The sequence below is a fragment of the Microcaecilia unicolor genome, chromosome 5 (genome assembly GCF_901765095.1).
Source record: "Microcaecilia unicolor chromosome 5, aMicUni1.1, whole genome shotgun sequence".
In the NCBI taxonomy this organism is placed as follows: domain Eukaryota; kingdom Metazoa; phylum Chordata; class Amphibia; order Gymnophiona; family Siphonopidae; genus Microcaecilia; species Microcaecilia unicolor.
Window position 1 is genome coordinate 95,658,600 of NC_044035.1, and position 17,759 is coordinate 95,676,358.

Consider the following 17,759-nt stretch of genomic DNA (forward strand, 5'->3'; position numbering starts at 1 on the left):
CACCAACAGTTGTCTCCTTCTCGCCCAGCGTCTTACTGATGGTTTTGTAGCCCATTCCAGCCTTGTGCAGGTGTATGATCTTGTCCCTGACATCCTTAGATAGCTCCTTGCTCTTGGCCATTTTGTAGAGGTTAGAGTCTGACTGATTCACTGAGTCTGTGGACAGGTGTCTTTCATACAGGTGACCATTGCCGACAGCTGTCTGTCATGCAGGTAACGAGTTGATTTGGAGCATCTACCTGGTCTGTAGGGGCCAGATCTCTTACTGGTTGGTGGGGGATCAAATACTTATTTCCCTCTGCAGAATGCAAATAAATTCATATACTTTCCACAATGTGATTTTCCGGATTTAATTTGTGATGTGCTATCTCTCACTGTTACCAATAACCTACCCTTCAATTATGGGCTGCTCATGTCTTTGTCAGTGGGCAAACTTACAAAATCAGCAAGGGATCAAATACTTATTTCCACCACTGTATGTACTTATGTAAGGATCGGGAGAGGGGGTAGACGGATGGAAGGATAAGGAGAGAAAGAGGGAAGACAGATGGAAGGATGGGGAGGGAGAGGGGAGATGGATGAAAGGATGCAGAGAGAAAGAGGACAGACTGGAAGAATGCGGAGAGGGAGGGAGAGAGAGAGGACACTGAACAGAAAAGGGTACAGAGATAGAGAGACACTGGATAGAAGGAGGGGGAGAGAGAGAGAGACACTAGATGGAAGGATCAGAAGAGAGGGTAGATGGGTGGAAGGATGGGGAGAGAAAGAGGGAAGACGCTAGATGGAAGGGTAGGGAGAAAAAGAGAGGAGACGCTGGATGGAAGGATGCAGAAAGAAAGAAAGAGGAGAGACACAAAGGATGGGGAAAGAAACAGGGGAGCTGTTGGATGGAAAGGGAAGAGGACAGAGTAGTGAAAGACTGAAGAATAAGAGGAAGGGGCATGGGGAGAACAAGGGTGAGGAAAAGATGAAAAGCTATAGGAAGATGAAGTAAAAAAAAAGGAAATGAAAGAATGGATAGTAAGAATTAACTAAATCTGGACAGAGAGAGAGGCAGAAAAATATTGAAGAAAACAAAGAAAAAGGAGAGAAAATGACAAATGGACAAGAAACGCTGGCAAGAGAGTTAAGAGAAGACGAAGGAAAGCAGAATCAAGAGACTGTGAGCAACACAATTAGAACAAGTAAATGGCCAGACAACAAAGGTAAAGAAAATAATTTTATTTTTACTTTAGGATAAAGTAATGTAGCTGTGTTAATAAAGATTAATAAATGCAAATAAAACACAAAATAGAAAATAAGGTGATACCTTCACTGATTTTAAAACATTTTTGATTAGCTTTCAGAGACCAACACTTCCTTCCTCAGGTCAGGAGAGGATATCATAACAGCATTATATTGACCTGAAGCAGGAGGTTTTTGCCTCTGAAAGCTAATTGAAAAGGGTTTTAGGCTATTAAATAAAATATTTTCTGAAATGGCCATGGGTTTGAGGTGTGCCAGGGAGCGGAGCCATGTAGAGTAGGTGGAGCCAATGCAAAGTGGGGCGGGTCTGGGGGCATGTACTAAAATCTCCCTCTCAAAAATTGGGACCCCTTGGAAGCTCTGCAACATGGTCATAGAGGCCTAAACATTGAGAAACCTGTGGGAGCTCTAAGAAGATCCTACTGGAGAATTTTATATTTCATTTCATTACACTCTCTCTCTCTAAAAAAAACCTAGTTAACATTGATGGGCATAATCGAACGGGGCACCCATGTTTTCATGAAGGCGTCCTCGCAGGACGGCCCCACGAAGGATTGGGGAAACCCATATTATCGAAACAAGATGGGCGTCCATCTTTCATTTTGATAATACGGTCGGGGACGCCTTACCTTGGGTGCTGAGCCCCCCAAAACCCACTCCCCACAACTGTACATCACTACCATAACCCTAAGGGGTGAAGGGGGCACCTACATGTGGGTACAGTGGGTTTCGGGTGGGTTTTGGAGGGCTCACATTTACCACCACAAGTGTAACAGGTAGGGGGGAATGGGCCTGGGTTCGCCTGCCTGAAGTGCACTGCACCCACTAAAACGGCTCCAGGGACCTGCATACTGCTGTCATGCAACTGAGTATAACATTTGAGGCTGGCAAAAAAAAAAATTTTAAGTTTTTTTTTTAGGATGAGAGGGGGTTGGTGACCACTGGAGGAGTAAGGGGAGCTCATCCCCGATTCCTTCCGGTGGTCATCTGGTCAGTTTGGGCACCTTTTCACGGCTTGGTCGCAAGAAAAAATGGACCAAGTAAAGTCGGCCAAGTGCTTGTCAGGGACGCCCTTCTTTTTTCCACTATCGGCTGAGGACGCCCTTCTCTTAATCAATGCCCCAGTCCCACCTTCGCTACGGTGCCGACACGCCCCTGTGAACTTTGGTCGTCCCCGCGATGGAAAGTAGTTGAGGACGCCCAAAATCGGCTTTTGATTATGCCGATTTGGGCGACCCTGAGAGAAGGACGCCCATCTCCCGATTTGTGTCGGAAGATGGGTGCCCTTCTCTTTCAAAAATAAGCCTGCATGTGAATCATAGTACACAGATGTGATACAAATTTGTCTTCTTTTACAAAACTATTGGGCTCATTTTCAAAAGTTCCATAGGTTACTATGGAAATGTGTAAGTCTAAGTGCTTTGAAAATACGCCTCCACATCAATAATAATGTATTAGAGTATGAACCTTAAATAAATAAATAAATTATAATGCATTGTGATCCAATAAAGAGATTTCCAGATCCATTTGCTGTTCTTTTCCTAGTTAGTTAGTTCTGCCCCTTCCAGAAAGGCTGTAATTACTAATGAGTCCCATTTACAAAAGGAAAACACAGAATGAATCGCAGACAATTTCAGCCATTAGTACTCTAGGTTGTGTTACCTGAGATTGTGAATTAACGTTGGCTCCATTCTTAACCAGCACTTTCACCACTTCGGCTTGTCCAGCTAGAGAAGCGATATGTAATGCTGTATTTCCTTTCTGAAACAAGAAACAGATTATCTTTCAATTAAGCAATAGTGCTTCTAGGAGGAGGCATATACTCAGGGCCGCCAAGAGACTGTACCAGGCCCAGGGCAGGGCTGCTGCCGCCCCCCAATCTTTGTCTGCTGCCGCCCTCCTCCGATCGCTGTCGCTGCTGCCCCCACATCACTGCCGCTGCCACCCCCCCCCCCCTATTGCTGCCACTGCTGCCCCCTCTCATCGCTGCTGCAACAGAATTAAAATACTTTGGCTGGCCCCACCAGCAGAAGACGTCTTCCTCCAGCGCAGACTGCCTGACCCTGCAGCTGCTTTTCCTCTTGGAGCATGTGCGCCTGAGAGGAAAAGCAGCCGCTCAGCAATGGGCAGTGTTGGAGGAAGCTCCGGGTCCTCCCCAGCCTCCAAGGGGGGCCCAGCGCTGGAGTTTTCTCTCTCCTGATCGTGTCGGGACGCGATCACTTGGGTCCTGTCAGGAGCAGGAGAGAGAGAGAGAGAGAGAGATCCCGGCAACGGGCCCCCCTTGGAGGCCTGGGCCTGGAGAATTCCCCCCCCCCCCCGCCCCCCTCTCGGCGGCCCTGCATATACTAACAGAGGGACTGATGCATGAAAATTATGCTTGCAGTGTTGGGTACAGTAGGAGGAGGGAAGACGGGACTATAGTTTGATTTAGATTGTAATTGTGCTGCTGGGTGTGCATCAATTCAACGTTTTTTAAAATGGGTAAGCGACTATAGAAGTATCTTGTAAATAAATGTTTTCTAAAACGTGTGCTAAAAATTAGTAGTTCTTTCAATAACTTTATTGATGTCTGGTCTTTTCTGGATACTTTTTTTTTTCACTTTAAATATTTTTATTAATGAAGCAACTTACAACATTTAAGACAGTACAGATAATGCCAAGTTGTCCTAAAATATTGGACATCCAACAGAAAAGAACAAAACAACAACCCAGTCACCCTTATGGTGAAAATTGAACTATCAACTCCCAATCACTATAAACAAGGGTCTACACCCTCAGCTCTGTCCTACCCCCTTAAATTTGTTCAAGCATATAATTGCCTCACTTCCCCCTCTAGCCCTCCTCTTCCATTCCTCCCTTCCTCTTCTGGATACTTTTGTGGATAAACTGCTACATTTCCAGACTTTGTAGTCTGACCATTTGTTTTGTTGTTGTGTTTACTTTTGACTTTAATAAATTAACAAAGTTTTATGAACTTAAAAAAAATCATTAGGTTTACCATCAATGCAGTAAACTAATTAAATGTATACCAAACACTGAACTTCAGCACCATGAATAGTGCTGAAATTGATATGTTGAGCCCAAGTAAACTTCATTGAAAATTATTTCCCACCTGTAAGCAATTTCTTCAGTTAAAAGCAAGGGTTTGGGGGCTGCCTTTTTCTTAAAATGTCTCTCTAAATGCTTAGTTACTTTTTCAGAAGCTAGTTATTTTCTTTGAACCAGATCAGTTGGAAAGACTGTTATTCGATGGGGAAGTGAAATAAAGTGATCATAGGCGGAAGATATGTTAGATCACCTTAGGAATAGTCAGTGGCGTTCCTAGGGTGGCTGACACCCAGGGCGGATCGCCGATGCGCTCCCTCCCCGGGTGCAGCACCACCACCACCCCCCCCCCCCGGTGCAGCACCACCCTCCACCCCCGGTGAACGGCCACCTCCCCCCCCCCGCCAAAGGGCACACCTCTCCCCCCCCCCCGCCAAAGGACACCCCCCGGGTGCATTTTTACCTGCTGGGGGGGTGGGGGTGGTGCCGCGCGCCTGTCTGCTCTGCTCGTTCCATGCTCCCTCTGCCCCGGAACAGGAAGTAACCTGTTCCGGGGCAGAGGGAGCATGGAACGAGCGGAACAGACAGGCGCGCGGCACCCCCCCAGTGGCATGCACCCGGGGCGGACCGCCCCCACCGCCCCCCCCCTAGGAACGCCACTGGGAATAGTCTAGGTCAGCGTTTCCCAACTGGGCACCGCTGTACCCCAGGGCACCACAGCGAACTCTCAGGGGTGCTGTGGTATATTTTCCCCACCTCCCTCCCCCGCCACCCAAGCCACTACTGCTGCTTCTCTAGTACCCTCATGATCAAAAGTAAACGCCGGCGCTAGAGGCTGTTAGCGCCATACTAGCACTGATGTTTGCTACTGCCCCATGATTAGAGCCCTCGAGCGCGTGAAACAACGCGTTTGAGGGCTCTTTGCGCAAGTAGCATGCAAATGCATGCTAAACAGGGCTTAGCGCATTCATCCCCAATGATCAGCGGCCAGTGTGACAAAATTTGGGTAGCTGGCTGCGGCAAATCCTACACCAGCTCCGAACTGGCGTTAGGGTTTGCCGATCATTGGGGAGGAATGGTGAGCCCTGTCCAGCATGTAGTTGCATGTAGATAGCCTGCTTCCCTCCTCTTCCTTGAGTTGACGACGACAAAATGGCGGCGCCCAGCCCCGCCCAATGCATCCTGGGATGCGCTGGGCAGGGCTACAGACCATATAAGGGACCGATTCTCTTATATGGTCTGTAGCCCCACCCAGCACATCCCAGGATGCATTGGGTGGGGCTGGGCACTGCCATTTTGTCGTCGTCATCGTTGACTCAAAGAAAAGGAGGGAGGCAGGTTATCTCCCTTCTCCAACCAAGGTAGGGGGGCTGGGAGGCGGTTGCTTCATTGACTCAAGGAAGAGAAGGGAGGCAGGCTATCTCCCTCCTCCAACCAAGGTAGGGGGGCTGGGAGGGGGTTTCTTTTTGTATGCTGGACCACCACTGAAGACAATGCTGGGTGGGGGTGGGGGGAGTTGGGGTGGGCTGGAGGTCCGGCGGACCTCCAGCCCCCCCCCCCCCCCGTTGCTGGTTGGGAGGGAGGGGGTTTGGCCAGCGACCACTAGACCACCAGGGACCATTTTTTCGGGGGGTTTGGGAGGGCTGGAGACCCACCGGATCTCCAGCCCTCCCTGAACCTGGGCCCACCGGACCTCCAGCCCCCGTTTTTCCTTACTCGGGGCAGGGGTAGTCAGGGACTGGTGGTCCCATGGACCTCCAGCCCCTGTGTTTGACAGGTTTGGGCTTTTGACAGTCCAGACCTGTCAAACAAGTGCAGGAGGACTGGCTCGGCACAATTCGCCCACACTTCTACCCCATGATCAGAGATAATTGCGCTGCTTACATTTGCATGCATTATCTCTGATCATCCGTGCGGTAAAGCCTCGCGCTGTTCCAGCGCTATTTTTAGAGCGCTGTTAGGAACAGAGCGGGGCTTTTGATCATCTGCCTGTAGATGAGCGGCAACAGCCACCGCGGGGCCAGAATCTCCATACACACAGCTGATGGCCCTGCCCCCCTCGGACATCACTTCCTGTTCCAGGGCAAAGCCAGCAACCGCGTGAATGAAGAGTTCTGCCTTGCTTTGCTGCTGCTGCTGGTCTAGAGAAGCAGCAGTGGCAGGGATGGGTATGTGAGGAAATGTGTAGCCTAGGGGTGCCGTGAGTCAAGAAAGTTTGGGAACCACTGATGTAGGTAGTATGACTTTGATCTTGTTTCCTTTTTTGAATGTTAGTTCTTCTCCCCCTTCTGAGATGTGGACTAGATTGTTTTCTTTAAAGAGTGCTTTATGTACCCACCTGATAAAAGTTTAGAGGTTTCTGTTTCCCTCTACCACTCTGCCAATCCAAAACTGAATTCTCTCACCCCTGATCAACCAAAGACATTTTGCAGAATGTGGAATCAGCATTCCATACATGCTGAAAATTAGGACCAAAAAATATCCAGGCAAGTATTAATAAATTAATCTCAAGTTTATCACATCACAAATGCTGTAGCGGCTTATCACAGAAGTTAATAAAAGCAAGTGTAACTTTTATCCCTTGAGTTTGTTTCAAATACTGTCGCATCACTCTGTGCCTAACAGTAGACTCTGTGAAGGGTTACAGACCTTTGTTGATGCGTCCACATCAGCACCTCGCTGTATCAGCTCTGAAACGACTTCAACATGGCCTTCTTTGGAAGCAAGATGGAGAGCATTCAACCCATTCTGATAAAAAGCAATAGGAGAGATTTATTAAAGGTTATCTAAAGCAGTACATGAAATAATGGGAGACCTCATGGATAGTCTCAACTACACTAATCACAATTCACTACTATTCATTCCTTTCAAAATAACACTCTTAGCAATACATTTTAAAAAGTACTGTAAACAAAGTTAATATAAATAACATTCAAAAATGTTACAGGAAGCCATAAATGCAATCCCTCTCTTTAATTCAAATGCCATTTATATAGATTTAGCTTACACTTTTTTTTCAGTAATAGCTCAAAATGAGTTACATTCAGGTACACTAGGAGCTGTATTTTCAAAGTACTTAGACTTACAAAGTTACATAGGGGCCCTTTTACTAAGGCATGCCTAAAAGTGGCCTGTGGTGGTGTAAGCACGCTGGTCCATTTCCTCAGTGCGCCTGGAAAAAAGGCTTTTTGTGTGCCCGAAAATGGACCTGCAGCAAAATTAAAACCAGCGCGCATCCATTTTTGGCCTAAGACCTTACCGCCACCCACTGACTTAGTGGTAAGGTCTCCGTGCTAACCAGGCAGTAAGCGTTCAACGTGCGTAAACTGCCGATTACCGCCGGGTAAAAGTGCCACGCAGTAAAAAATAGAAAATGTTTTCTACTGCGTGTTTTGGGTGCATGCCAAAAATGGAATTATCACCTGGGGTACATGGTAGCCAGGCGGTAGTGCCAATTTGACGCACACTGGACACGCGTAGGTGCCTACACCCCTTAGTAAAAGGGCCCCAGAGTAATCTATGGAACTTTAAGTGCTTTGAAAATGAGCCCCTAGATATATTGCTGTCTCCAGTGGGTTTGCAGTCTAGGTTTGTACATGAGGCAATAGAGTTTAAATGTCATTACATTGACTGATAAAATTAAGGTTCCAGGGGTCATCCTTCATAACACTCTCACTTTCATCCCTCAGATTTCTTCAGTAATGCATTGTACTTTTTTCCAACTTAAATCTGATCCATTAAACCAATTCTCATATTGTAATAAGGTGCTGTGATTCTTGTCCTCTCTCTTTGCTCTCATTGGCCCTGCCAGAATTATTTTGATATCCCCTAAAATCCTAAGATTTTTTTTTGTCTGACCAATTGGCTTTTTCTGCTTTCAAGTTTTCTACGTCTACACTAATTCTCTCTTTCACAAGTGATGCTGCACTTACCCCATTACCAAATGTACCCTTGTGGTATTCCTTCAGAAATCCCATTAAGATTTCTGCTTTTTTTCTTATCCTCCTCCACGGTCCTGCCTGTAGCCCCTCTCTTTTTTCAAAATGAGAAAGTGAAAAGGCAAAGCTGAACAGCAAAGTTTAGAAGACTCTCTCGTGTTCAATGGTTAAATCTGCCATATCACGGGGCTTATAACCTCAGCAAAGTGTGTGTGTGTGGGGGGAGGGGGGGGGGTGTGTCACTGCCAGGTGGCTCCTTTTCTCTTCAATGTAGATACTCAACCTGCAATATTGGCAAGAATGTTTGGTAGAGTATCTGAGACCAAAGGTTCTCTTTCTTTTGTAGAACTGTTAAAAAGGAAGTGATTAACCTGATTCAGATGGGACAGTAATTGATTGTGATCCTGATCTTTTAAAATCTTTTCTTTCTACTGTGATGGAAGCCTGTAATTAGTATTATTATTTTCTGACCTAGTTTGTGTTTTTTTTCCTTTAAACATTTTCTTGTTCAATTTTCTTGTATTGGAGCTTCCCCTACTATTATACTCTTCTAGTTCTTTCTTTTTTTCCTATAAGATAATGGTTAATTGAAATAGTATGGATAAGCATGGCTTTTTCTTTTCAATTCTTTAATTCATGGGAACAGCTTAAAAAATTAAATATAAAAAATAAATTTTGAATGGCTAAAACTGGTTCATTACCAATTGGCTGGCCCAACCGTGATGCATGCAATGTACAGAAGGTGGTTACCAAAATGGTGGCTTTTTGCTCATGAATTTACCCTGTTTATCACATGGATGGAATCTACAGTCTACAGCAAAATCCATTAACTTGTAGCCTCTAAGAAATAATAGTGTGTTTGAAAGTGGCATTGACCACTGAAACAACTGATATACGAAAACTGTAGAAAAGGAAAACATAAGAGAGGGAAATGAAAAAAAAAAGAGCTGATATTTAAGGGAGACATCTAAAATTGCTACTCCTGGGGAACTGATTTAGGACAACGTTGCTGTTAGAAGGAAGTTGCAGGATCTTCAAATTTATCTTGAGTAGAGAGGTGTGGTAGCCGTGTTAGTCCACTTTTAAAGGTAATCAATAGAAATAAAACAAAATAAAACATGGAAAAGAAAATAAGATGATACCTTTTTTATTGGACATAACTTCAGTACATACCATCCTACAATCAGATTCAAAATTGACTACTCCCAGAAAAAGTCAATTTTTTGGACACCACAGTCTCAATCAGCGATGGATATATACAAACATCCATACAAAAGAAACCTACAGACAAATGCAGCTACCTCCACAACTCCAGCTTCCACCCTTCACATACAAAAAGATCCATTATTTACAGCCAAGCCACAAGATACCACCATATCTGCTCTGACCCAGGGGACAGAGACAGACACCTTGAAATCCTGACTGCATCCTTCGAACAGAAAGGCTACAACCCCAAAATAATCTCCAAGAATACTGCCTCCTCCCTCAAAACACCCAAGGAAAATCTGCTACAGTACAAAGAAAAAAAAGCCACAGACAGAATCCCCCTTATAGTGACATACAACCCAGAGCTGGAAAAATTAAGAAAAATCATAAAAGATCTGCAGCCTTTACTCCAGGAGGATGAATTACTGAAAGAGATATTCCCATCCCCACCAGTGCTGGCCTTCCGACAGCCACCCAACTTAAAACACAAACTAATTAAGCTCTCAACACAGACTCAAAAAGAAAAGAATGACACACATCCTTGCAATATATCCAGCTGCAAACTATGCCAAAACATTTTGCAGGACCCCACGGTTATTCAGAAAGGAAAAATATTCAACATTAAGGAATCTTTCACATGCTCATCTTCCAATGTGGTATATATCATTCAGTGTAAAAAATGCAATGAAGGCGTTACATTGGAGAAGCCAGTCAGATGCTAAAGAAGAGATTTAATTTACATAGACACCATATGAAAAATGCCAGTACCAATAAAGATGTCATGACTGTGGGGCAGCACTTTACAAAACCTGAACACTGTACCAGTGACTTCATGAAAGCACAAAGGCAGACGGTCTGCAAGCTCCAAGATGGAAAAAGTACAAAGCAGATCATTAAGAACGTAATTTATTGAAACAATTTAAAAATATATAAAAAATACAGATACATATAAAAGGTTAGCCCGACACAGGCCGTGTTTCGCCCAGCAAGGGCTGCTTCAGGGGCTACAAGAAATCATAACATAAATATAATTATTACACAGTTGCTCTTCTAAAATCATAATAAGCTCACATGTATATATAATTAAAAAAAATTTTTTAAATCACACATAGAAAGAAACATATATAAAGATTCGCTATAGATTATATATATGCACATGTATATGTCCATAACACCAAAACCCACAAACAAACATGTAAATAAATATATATGTGTATATAGTCAGACAAGTATAATAAAACTAAAATATACATGTATATATTAAAAGTATATATTAAAAAAAATTCCCATTCAGTAGGGACATGTATATACTATCAGACTAATATAATAAAATAAACTACATATATATATATTTTTTTTTTTTTAAAAACATGAGAGACTTTTAAAATAAAACACCCACCTACACAAAAATCCTTTTATAAATACAGTGGGGGAAATAAGTATTTGATCCCTTGCTGATTTTGTAAGTTTGCCCACTGACAAAGACATGAGCAGCCCATAATTGAAGGGTAGGTTATTGGTAACAGTGAGAGATAGCACATCACAAATTAAATCCAGAAAATCACATTGTGGAAAGTATATGAATTTATTTGCATTCTGCAGAGGGAAATAAGTATTTGATCCCCCACCAACCAGTAAGAGATCTGGCCCCTACAGACCAGGTAGATGCTCCAAATCAACTCGTTACCTGCATGACAGACAGCTGTCGGCAATGGTCACCTGTATGAAAGACACCTGTCCACAGACTCAGTGAATCAGTCAGACTCTAACCTCTACAAAATGGCCAAGAGCAAGGAGCTGTCTAAGGATGTCAGGGACAAGATCATACACCTGCACAAGGCTGGAATGGGCTACAAAACCATCAGTAAGACGCTGGGCGAGAAGGAGACAACTGTTGGTGCCATAGTAAGAAAATGGAAGAAGTACAAAATGACTGTCAATCGACAAAGATCTGGGGCTCCACGCAAAATCTCACCTCGTGGGGTATCCTTGATCATGAGGAAGGTTAGAAATCAGCCTACAACTACAAGGGGGGAACTTGTCAATGATCTCAAGGCAGCTGGGACCACTGTCACCACGAAAACCATTGGTAACACATTACGACATAACGGATTGCAATCCTGCAGTGCCCGCAAGGTCCCCCTGCTCCGGAAGGCACATGTGACGGCCCGTCTGAAGTTTGCCAGTGAACACCTGGATGATGCCGAGAGTGATTGGGAGAAGGTGCTGTGGTCAGATGAGACAAAAATTGAGCTCTTTGGCATGAACTCAACTCGCCGTGTTTGGAGGAAGAGAAATGCTGCCTATGACCCAAAGAACACCGTCCCCACTGTCAAGCATGGAGGTGGAAATGTTATGTTTTGGGGGTGTTTTTCTGCTAAGGGCACAGGACTACTTCACCGCATCAATGGGAGAATGGATGGGGCCATGTACCGTACAATTCTGAGTGACAACCTCCTTCCCTCCGCCAGGGCCTTAAAAATGGGTCGTGGCTGGGTCTTCCAGCACGACAATGACCCAAAACATACAGCCAAGGCAACAAAGGAGTGGCTCAGGAAGAAGCACATTAGGGTCATGGAGTGGCCTAGCCAGTCACCAGACCTTAATCCCATTGAAAACTTATGGAGGGAGCTGAAGCTGCGAGTTGCCAAGCGACAGCCCAGAACTCTTAATGATTTAGAGATGATCTGCAAAGAGGAGTGGACCAAAATTCCTCCTGACATGTGTGCAAACCTCATCATCAACTACAGAAGACGTCTGACCGCTGTGCTTGCCAACAAGGGTTTTGGCACCAAGTATTAGGTCTTGTTTGCCAGAGGGATTAAATACTTATTTCCCTCTGCAGAATGCAAATAAATTCATATACTTTCCACAATGTGATTTTCCGGATTTAATTTGTGATGTGCTATCTCTCACTGTTACCAATAACCTACCTTTCAATTATGGGCTGCTCATGTCTTTGTCAGTGGGCAAACTTACAAAATCAGCAAGGGATCAAATACTTATTTCCCCCACTGTATAATTATTATACAGTTGCTCTTCTAAAATCGGTTTTCACCCGATTCGCTGCATCACCATTGATATAAGATAAGTAAATCATTAGAATACTACACTTTTAAACTTCACCCCGGATGTCCGATATTTAACTTCTTGCACTTATTTGCGCATTTCAGCCTTCCTCAGAGTTAAGAGACGCCAGATAGATGGTATGTAAGTAGCAATTTTCCCGACGGTGACTGTCTAGCGATACTATTAGCAGCAATAATACCTTTATATTATGGTGCTTGGGATATTCGGAGTTGTGCAGTATAAAATAATGATTATTTTACTTTCATTGTAACTAGATATGTGATTCAAAATCGTGCGCTAGCAAGCACCTTCTGAGATCGCATTTGAGCCTCTTAGCTGATGGATGTTGATAATACTATTGATTTATATATGTATATCAATTTGTTTATAGGAGTAATTTTGACTATTGATATAAAAATTTTTTTAGGTTATGTGGATTTGGCTCTCTCGAAGAGCTGTTTTTTCACACTGAAATTGCTTGCATATGTGAGTTCCTGTTTAGGATATGCTCTTCACTATTTAATTTGTATTTCTGATTTTTGATTTATCCTTTGTTTGTTCATTATGTCTTTCCCTTTTTCCTTACAGTACATTTTTGCAATTATCCATTATTTTTCCAACTTGAATTTAAAAGGATTTTTGTGTAGGTGGGTGTTTCATTTTATTTTAAAAGTCTCTCATGTTTTTGTATAAAAAAAAAATATATATATATGTAGTTTATTTTATTATATTAGTCTGATAGTGTATATATGTCCCTACTGAATGGGAATTTTTTAATATATACAGTTTTATTATACTTGTCTGACTATATACACATATATATTTATTTACATGTTTGTTTGTGGGTTTTGGTGCTATGGACATATACATGTGCATATATATAATCTATAGCGAATCTTTATATATGTTTCTTTCTATGTGTGATTTATAAAATATTTTTTTAATTATATATACATGTGAGCTTATTATGATTTTAGAAGAGCAACTGTATAATAATTATATTTATAAAAGGATTTTTGTGTAGGTGGGTGTTTTATTTTAAAAGTCTCTCATGTTTTTAAAAAAAAAAATATATATGTAGTTTATTTTATTATATTAGTCTGATAGTGTATATATGTCCCTACTGAATGGGAATTTTTTTAATATATACAGTTTTATTATACTTGTCTGACTATATACACATATATATTTATTTACATGTTTGTTGTGGGTTTTGGTGTTATGGACATATACATGTGCATATATATAATCTATAGCGAATCTTTATATATGTTTCTTTCTATGTGTGATTTAAAAATTTTTTTAAATTATATATACATGTGAGCTTATTATGATTTTAGAAGAGCAACTGTGTAATAATTATATTTATGTTATGATTTCTTGTAGCCCCTGAAGCAGCCCTTGCTGGGCGAAACACGGCCTGTGTCGGGCTAACCTTTTATATGTATCTATATTTTTTATATATTTTTAAATTGTTTCAATAAATTACGTTCTTAACGATCTGCTTTGTACTTTTTCCACCAGTGACTTCATGGTAAGAATCTTAAAAGGGAACTATAAAACAATACAGGAACGCAAGACCTTTAAAGTCAGAATGATTAAATATTTTGACACCCACCAGACAGGACTTAACAAAGATCTGGGTTTTCTAGCCCATTATAAACCATAAAATTGTACTGCTTTGAAAATTGTACTGCTTTGTCACCTTCCTGTCTCCATGCAAATCTCCCTGTCCCTCTTCCTGTCTCTCACCTATCCACCCCCATCCTGTTAGACTGTCACTGGAATGCTTTGATGTTTCACTTATATATACTGCCATCTACCAACATTTGCTTATTTCCGATGTGACGAAGAAGGGCAACCTTCAAAAGCTAATCAAGAAATGTATTAAGTTATGTCCAATAAAAAGGTATCATCTTATTTCCTTTTCCATGTTTTATTTTGTTTTATTTCTATTGATTACCTTGAAATTTATCTGAATGGAAAATTTGAGAATAGCCATCTATCAAATATAAAATAATCTCTTCTGCTGATACATTTATGTGACATTTTATAGATGTCCTCAGAATCCCTTTTTCCGTACAATCAACCAGGCTTATTGCTTATCAGTGATCCATTGAAGAATTTAATACTGGTTTGGAAAAATAAAAAGAGTCTGATGGTACAAAGAAATTAATTCAATGGATTCATTTCTAGAGACTTAGGGCACAATATTTAGCTGGTGGAGATAGCATTCTGCTGACCGCCACCAGTATTAAACCCACTCATGTCCTGGCACTGAGCTGGCTAACGCATAACCAGTTAAGCGTGATATTCAGGCACCTAGGGGCCCTTTTGCAGAGCGGCTGTAAGCCCAACGCAGCTTACCACTTGCTCTTCTGGGACTACCGCCGGCCCAATGTGGCTGCCAGCGGTAGTCCTGCCCCAAGCGTGAGCCATTTCCGGGGAGAAAGAAAACCCCTAGAAATGGCTTGTGTGGTGATAACCCAGCGGTAATTGGGCATCACTGCGCACTATCGGGTTACTGCCGAGTTAGTGCGGGAACCCTAAAGGCCAGCTCAGTGGGCGGCGGTGAGGGCTTCCTGCCGTATGGCCATGCGGTAAGAGTTCTCTTACCGCATGGCCATGTGTGTTGGAGGCTTTTTTACCCACTGCGATAAAAAGGGCCCTGGTGGGCAGGAAAACAGCTCCCACTGCTAGCACAGGGCCCTGTTTCCCGCAGCTTGGTAAAAGGACCCCTTAACTGGCTATGGGTTACCACATGAAGATAGGACTGACTTTTACGTGGACCTATTTATGCAGTTAACCGGCCAAGTGCAAACTCTGCCCCCAGAACACCCTCAAAATAGTCAGTTTTCAGTTCGGCACTAACTGGTTATTTTTCAGCAGCATTAACTGGTTAAGTGCTGCTGAAAATTAGCGGTTGACCTCAGACAGGTGATTTAGCCGGCCTGGTTAAATTGGTTTGAATATTGACTCTTTATTTTTCTAGCGCAATGGTTCTCAGGACATACCTAGCCAGTCTGGTTTTCAGGATATCCATGATGAATATGCACAAGATAGAATTGCATCCAATGCAAAGAGTTCAGGCAAATCTATTTCATGCATATTCATTGTCAATATTCTGAAATTCCTACTGGCTATGTGTGTCCTGAGGACTTGGTTGAGAACCTCTGTTTTAGGGGCTAATCACAATATTCTGACTGCATCACTTTTGCTCTTTTGCTCTTATACCATAGTACAACAACATAACGAAACTTTTCCTTTTACGAAGAGAAGTGACATTTACTGTTTAAACATTAGAATGATTAATGGTTTATATCATGCAGGCCAGGTGAAGGTGGTTTTTCTGTTTAACACAGGAGGACCCTAAACTTTGGTGTGACTTTTTATAATGAAGTATCTATCTAAACCTACACTTACCCTAGCAAGGAACAATGCTTTGTTTTATGAACCTGATCAACTGGTGGTGAACTTAGGTTTAAAATGTACTTGTTACTAATAGACAATCGGCATCTTCTGCAGATTCAGCACTGTCAAAAGATATAAATCTTCAAGAATGCAATCTCAGGGTTTAATCTGACAATATTTATATACATTTTGGATATGTGTTGTTCTTTTTCCATCCTTTTAAACTATACTGTAAATCTTTTGAGAAGTCAGATCAGGCTTAATCATTTCGCAGATTGGGTGGTCGCTGTGTGTGTGTTTTTTTTTCTCCTTCCCACTAGCCACCAGGCTATTTTCTGACTCATGCTTGTAGGTGGAGAACGGAGGAGGTTTCTTGTTGGGGGAGGGGGGGAAATCAGGGAATTATTCCTTGTGGGGAGATTGGAAGCCACCAAAATCTTTAACAGGACCCCAGGGAGCAGCAGATTATGTGTTACTGGCCTGATGTTCCTCAACTGAATAATGCAGTTTGAAAGCTCAAACATAAGCTGTATTATTCATTTAGCATTAAATTGAGCTGCTTTGCATGCATTTATATGCTTTGTATTTCATTCTTACTTTACCTGTGTTGTGCTAAAAACTCATGGTTTTGGGGCAAATATTGCCCAATTTTCTTTATAGAATAGGCTCAAATAAGTGCCTTCCTGATGTCTAAAACAGAAACCCTTTGTAAAGAAACAGTGTGTTTTAAGCCTGTAAAATGTATTAGATATTTCCTGTTTTATGTCCTGAAGTGTATTTCTCCAATTTGCCAGCAGGTAGTGTTTCTTTGTTGTAAAGCTGTTATAGGAAGCAAGCAGCAATATACTTTTAAAACTTGTTGATTGGGCTCTGATTGGCCTGGAGTTTGAAAAATTACCTAGTAGTACTGGCTGTTGCTTCAGTCTTAGCCCAGGAGAAAAGAGAGACAGATCTCTTTACTGAGGCTCGGTGAATTATATGTCCTGATCTTCCCAGGTACTGGGTCAGTATTCAAATGCTTAGTTAATGTTATAATTGATCCATGTTTCAGTTACCTGTTATTTTGTTTGCTATTTGTACTATTTTGTTCCACTATTCAATATTTTTAAGGGACTAAACATAATTGTTTATTCACTCTGTCTGGGAGGAGGGTGCTAGTGTACAGGAAAAGCAGCAGGTGCAGGCGGACATGAGATGTACTGAGGATAGACCTCTAAGTGGCTGCGGGCAACCCCAGGCAGGTGGCTAGGCATTTTGTGACATCTTTTATATAATTACCCTCTTAGGTATAAATTCTAAAAAGGTCCCTCAAAGTTAGGTGCCAAACATTTGGGTGCTAAACCCCCTAATTCTATATATGGCAATCACAAATTGTATTTGTGACCAATTTACACATACAATTTAATTGACAAATGAGCCATTGAGTGTCAGTAATTGGGTGCTAATTAAGTACATAAGTGAGTGAACAAATATTTTCTCTGATTTGTTTTAAATTTACTACTTTGTAGCTTCATTGTGTGCCTCCTGGTCCTAGTATTTTTGGAAAGAGTAAACAAGTGATTCACATCTACCCGTTCCACTCCACTCATTATTTTATAGACATCTATCATATCTCCCCTCAGCCGTCTCTTCTCCAAGCTGAGGAACCCTAGCCGATTTAGCCTTTCCTCATTTTCGTCATTCTTCTGTGTACCTTTCTAATTCCACTATATCTTTTTTGAGATGCAGTGCCCAGAACTGAACACAATATTCGAGGTGCGATTGCAACATGGAGCAATACAAAGGCATTATAATGTCCTCATTTTTGTTTTTCATTTCTTTCCTAATAAAACCTAACATTATAAT

The 17,759-nt window shown here is 42.1% G+C and overlaps 1 protein-coding gene across 1 annotated transcript in view; it reads right to left on the minus strand.

The window, feature by feature from the left end:
• ANK3 (ankyrin 3) overlaps positions 1–17,759 on the minus strand; it is an 889,892-nt gene that overhangs the window by 348,989 nt on the left and 523,144 nt on the right. Inside the window, 2 exon segments of the mRNA XM_030203110.1 lie at positions 2,908–3,006; positions 6,940–7,038. Of these exon segments, the coding sequence (XP_030058970.1) occupies positions 2,908–3,006; positions 6,940–7,038 (198 nt within the window).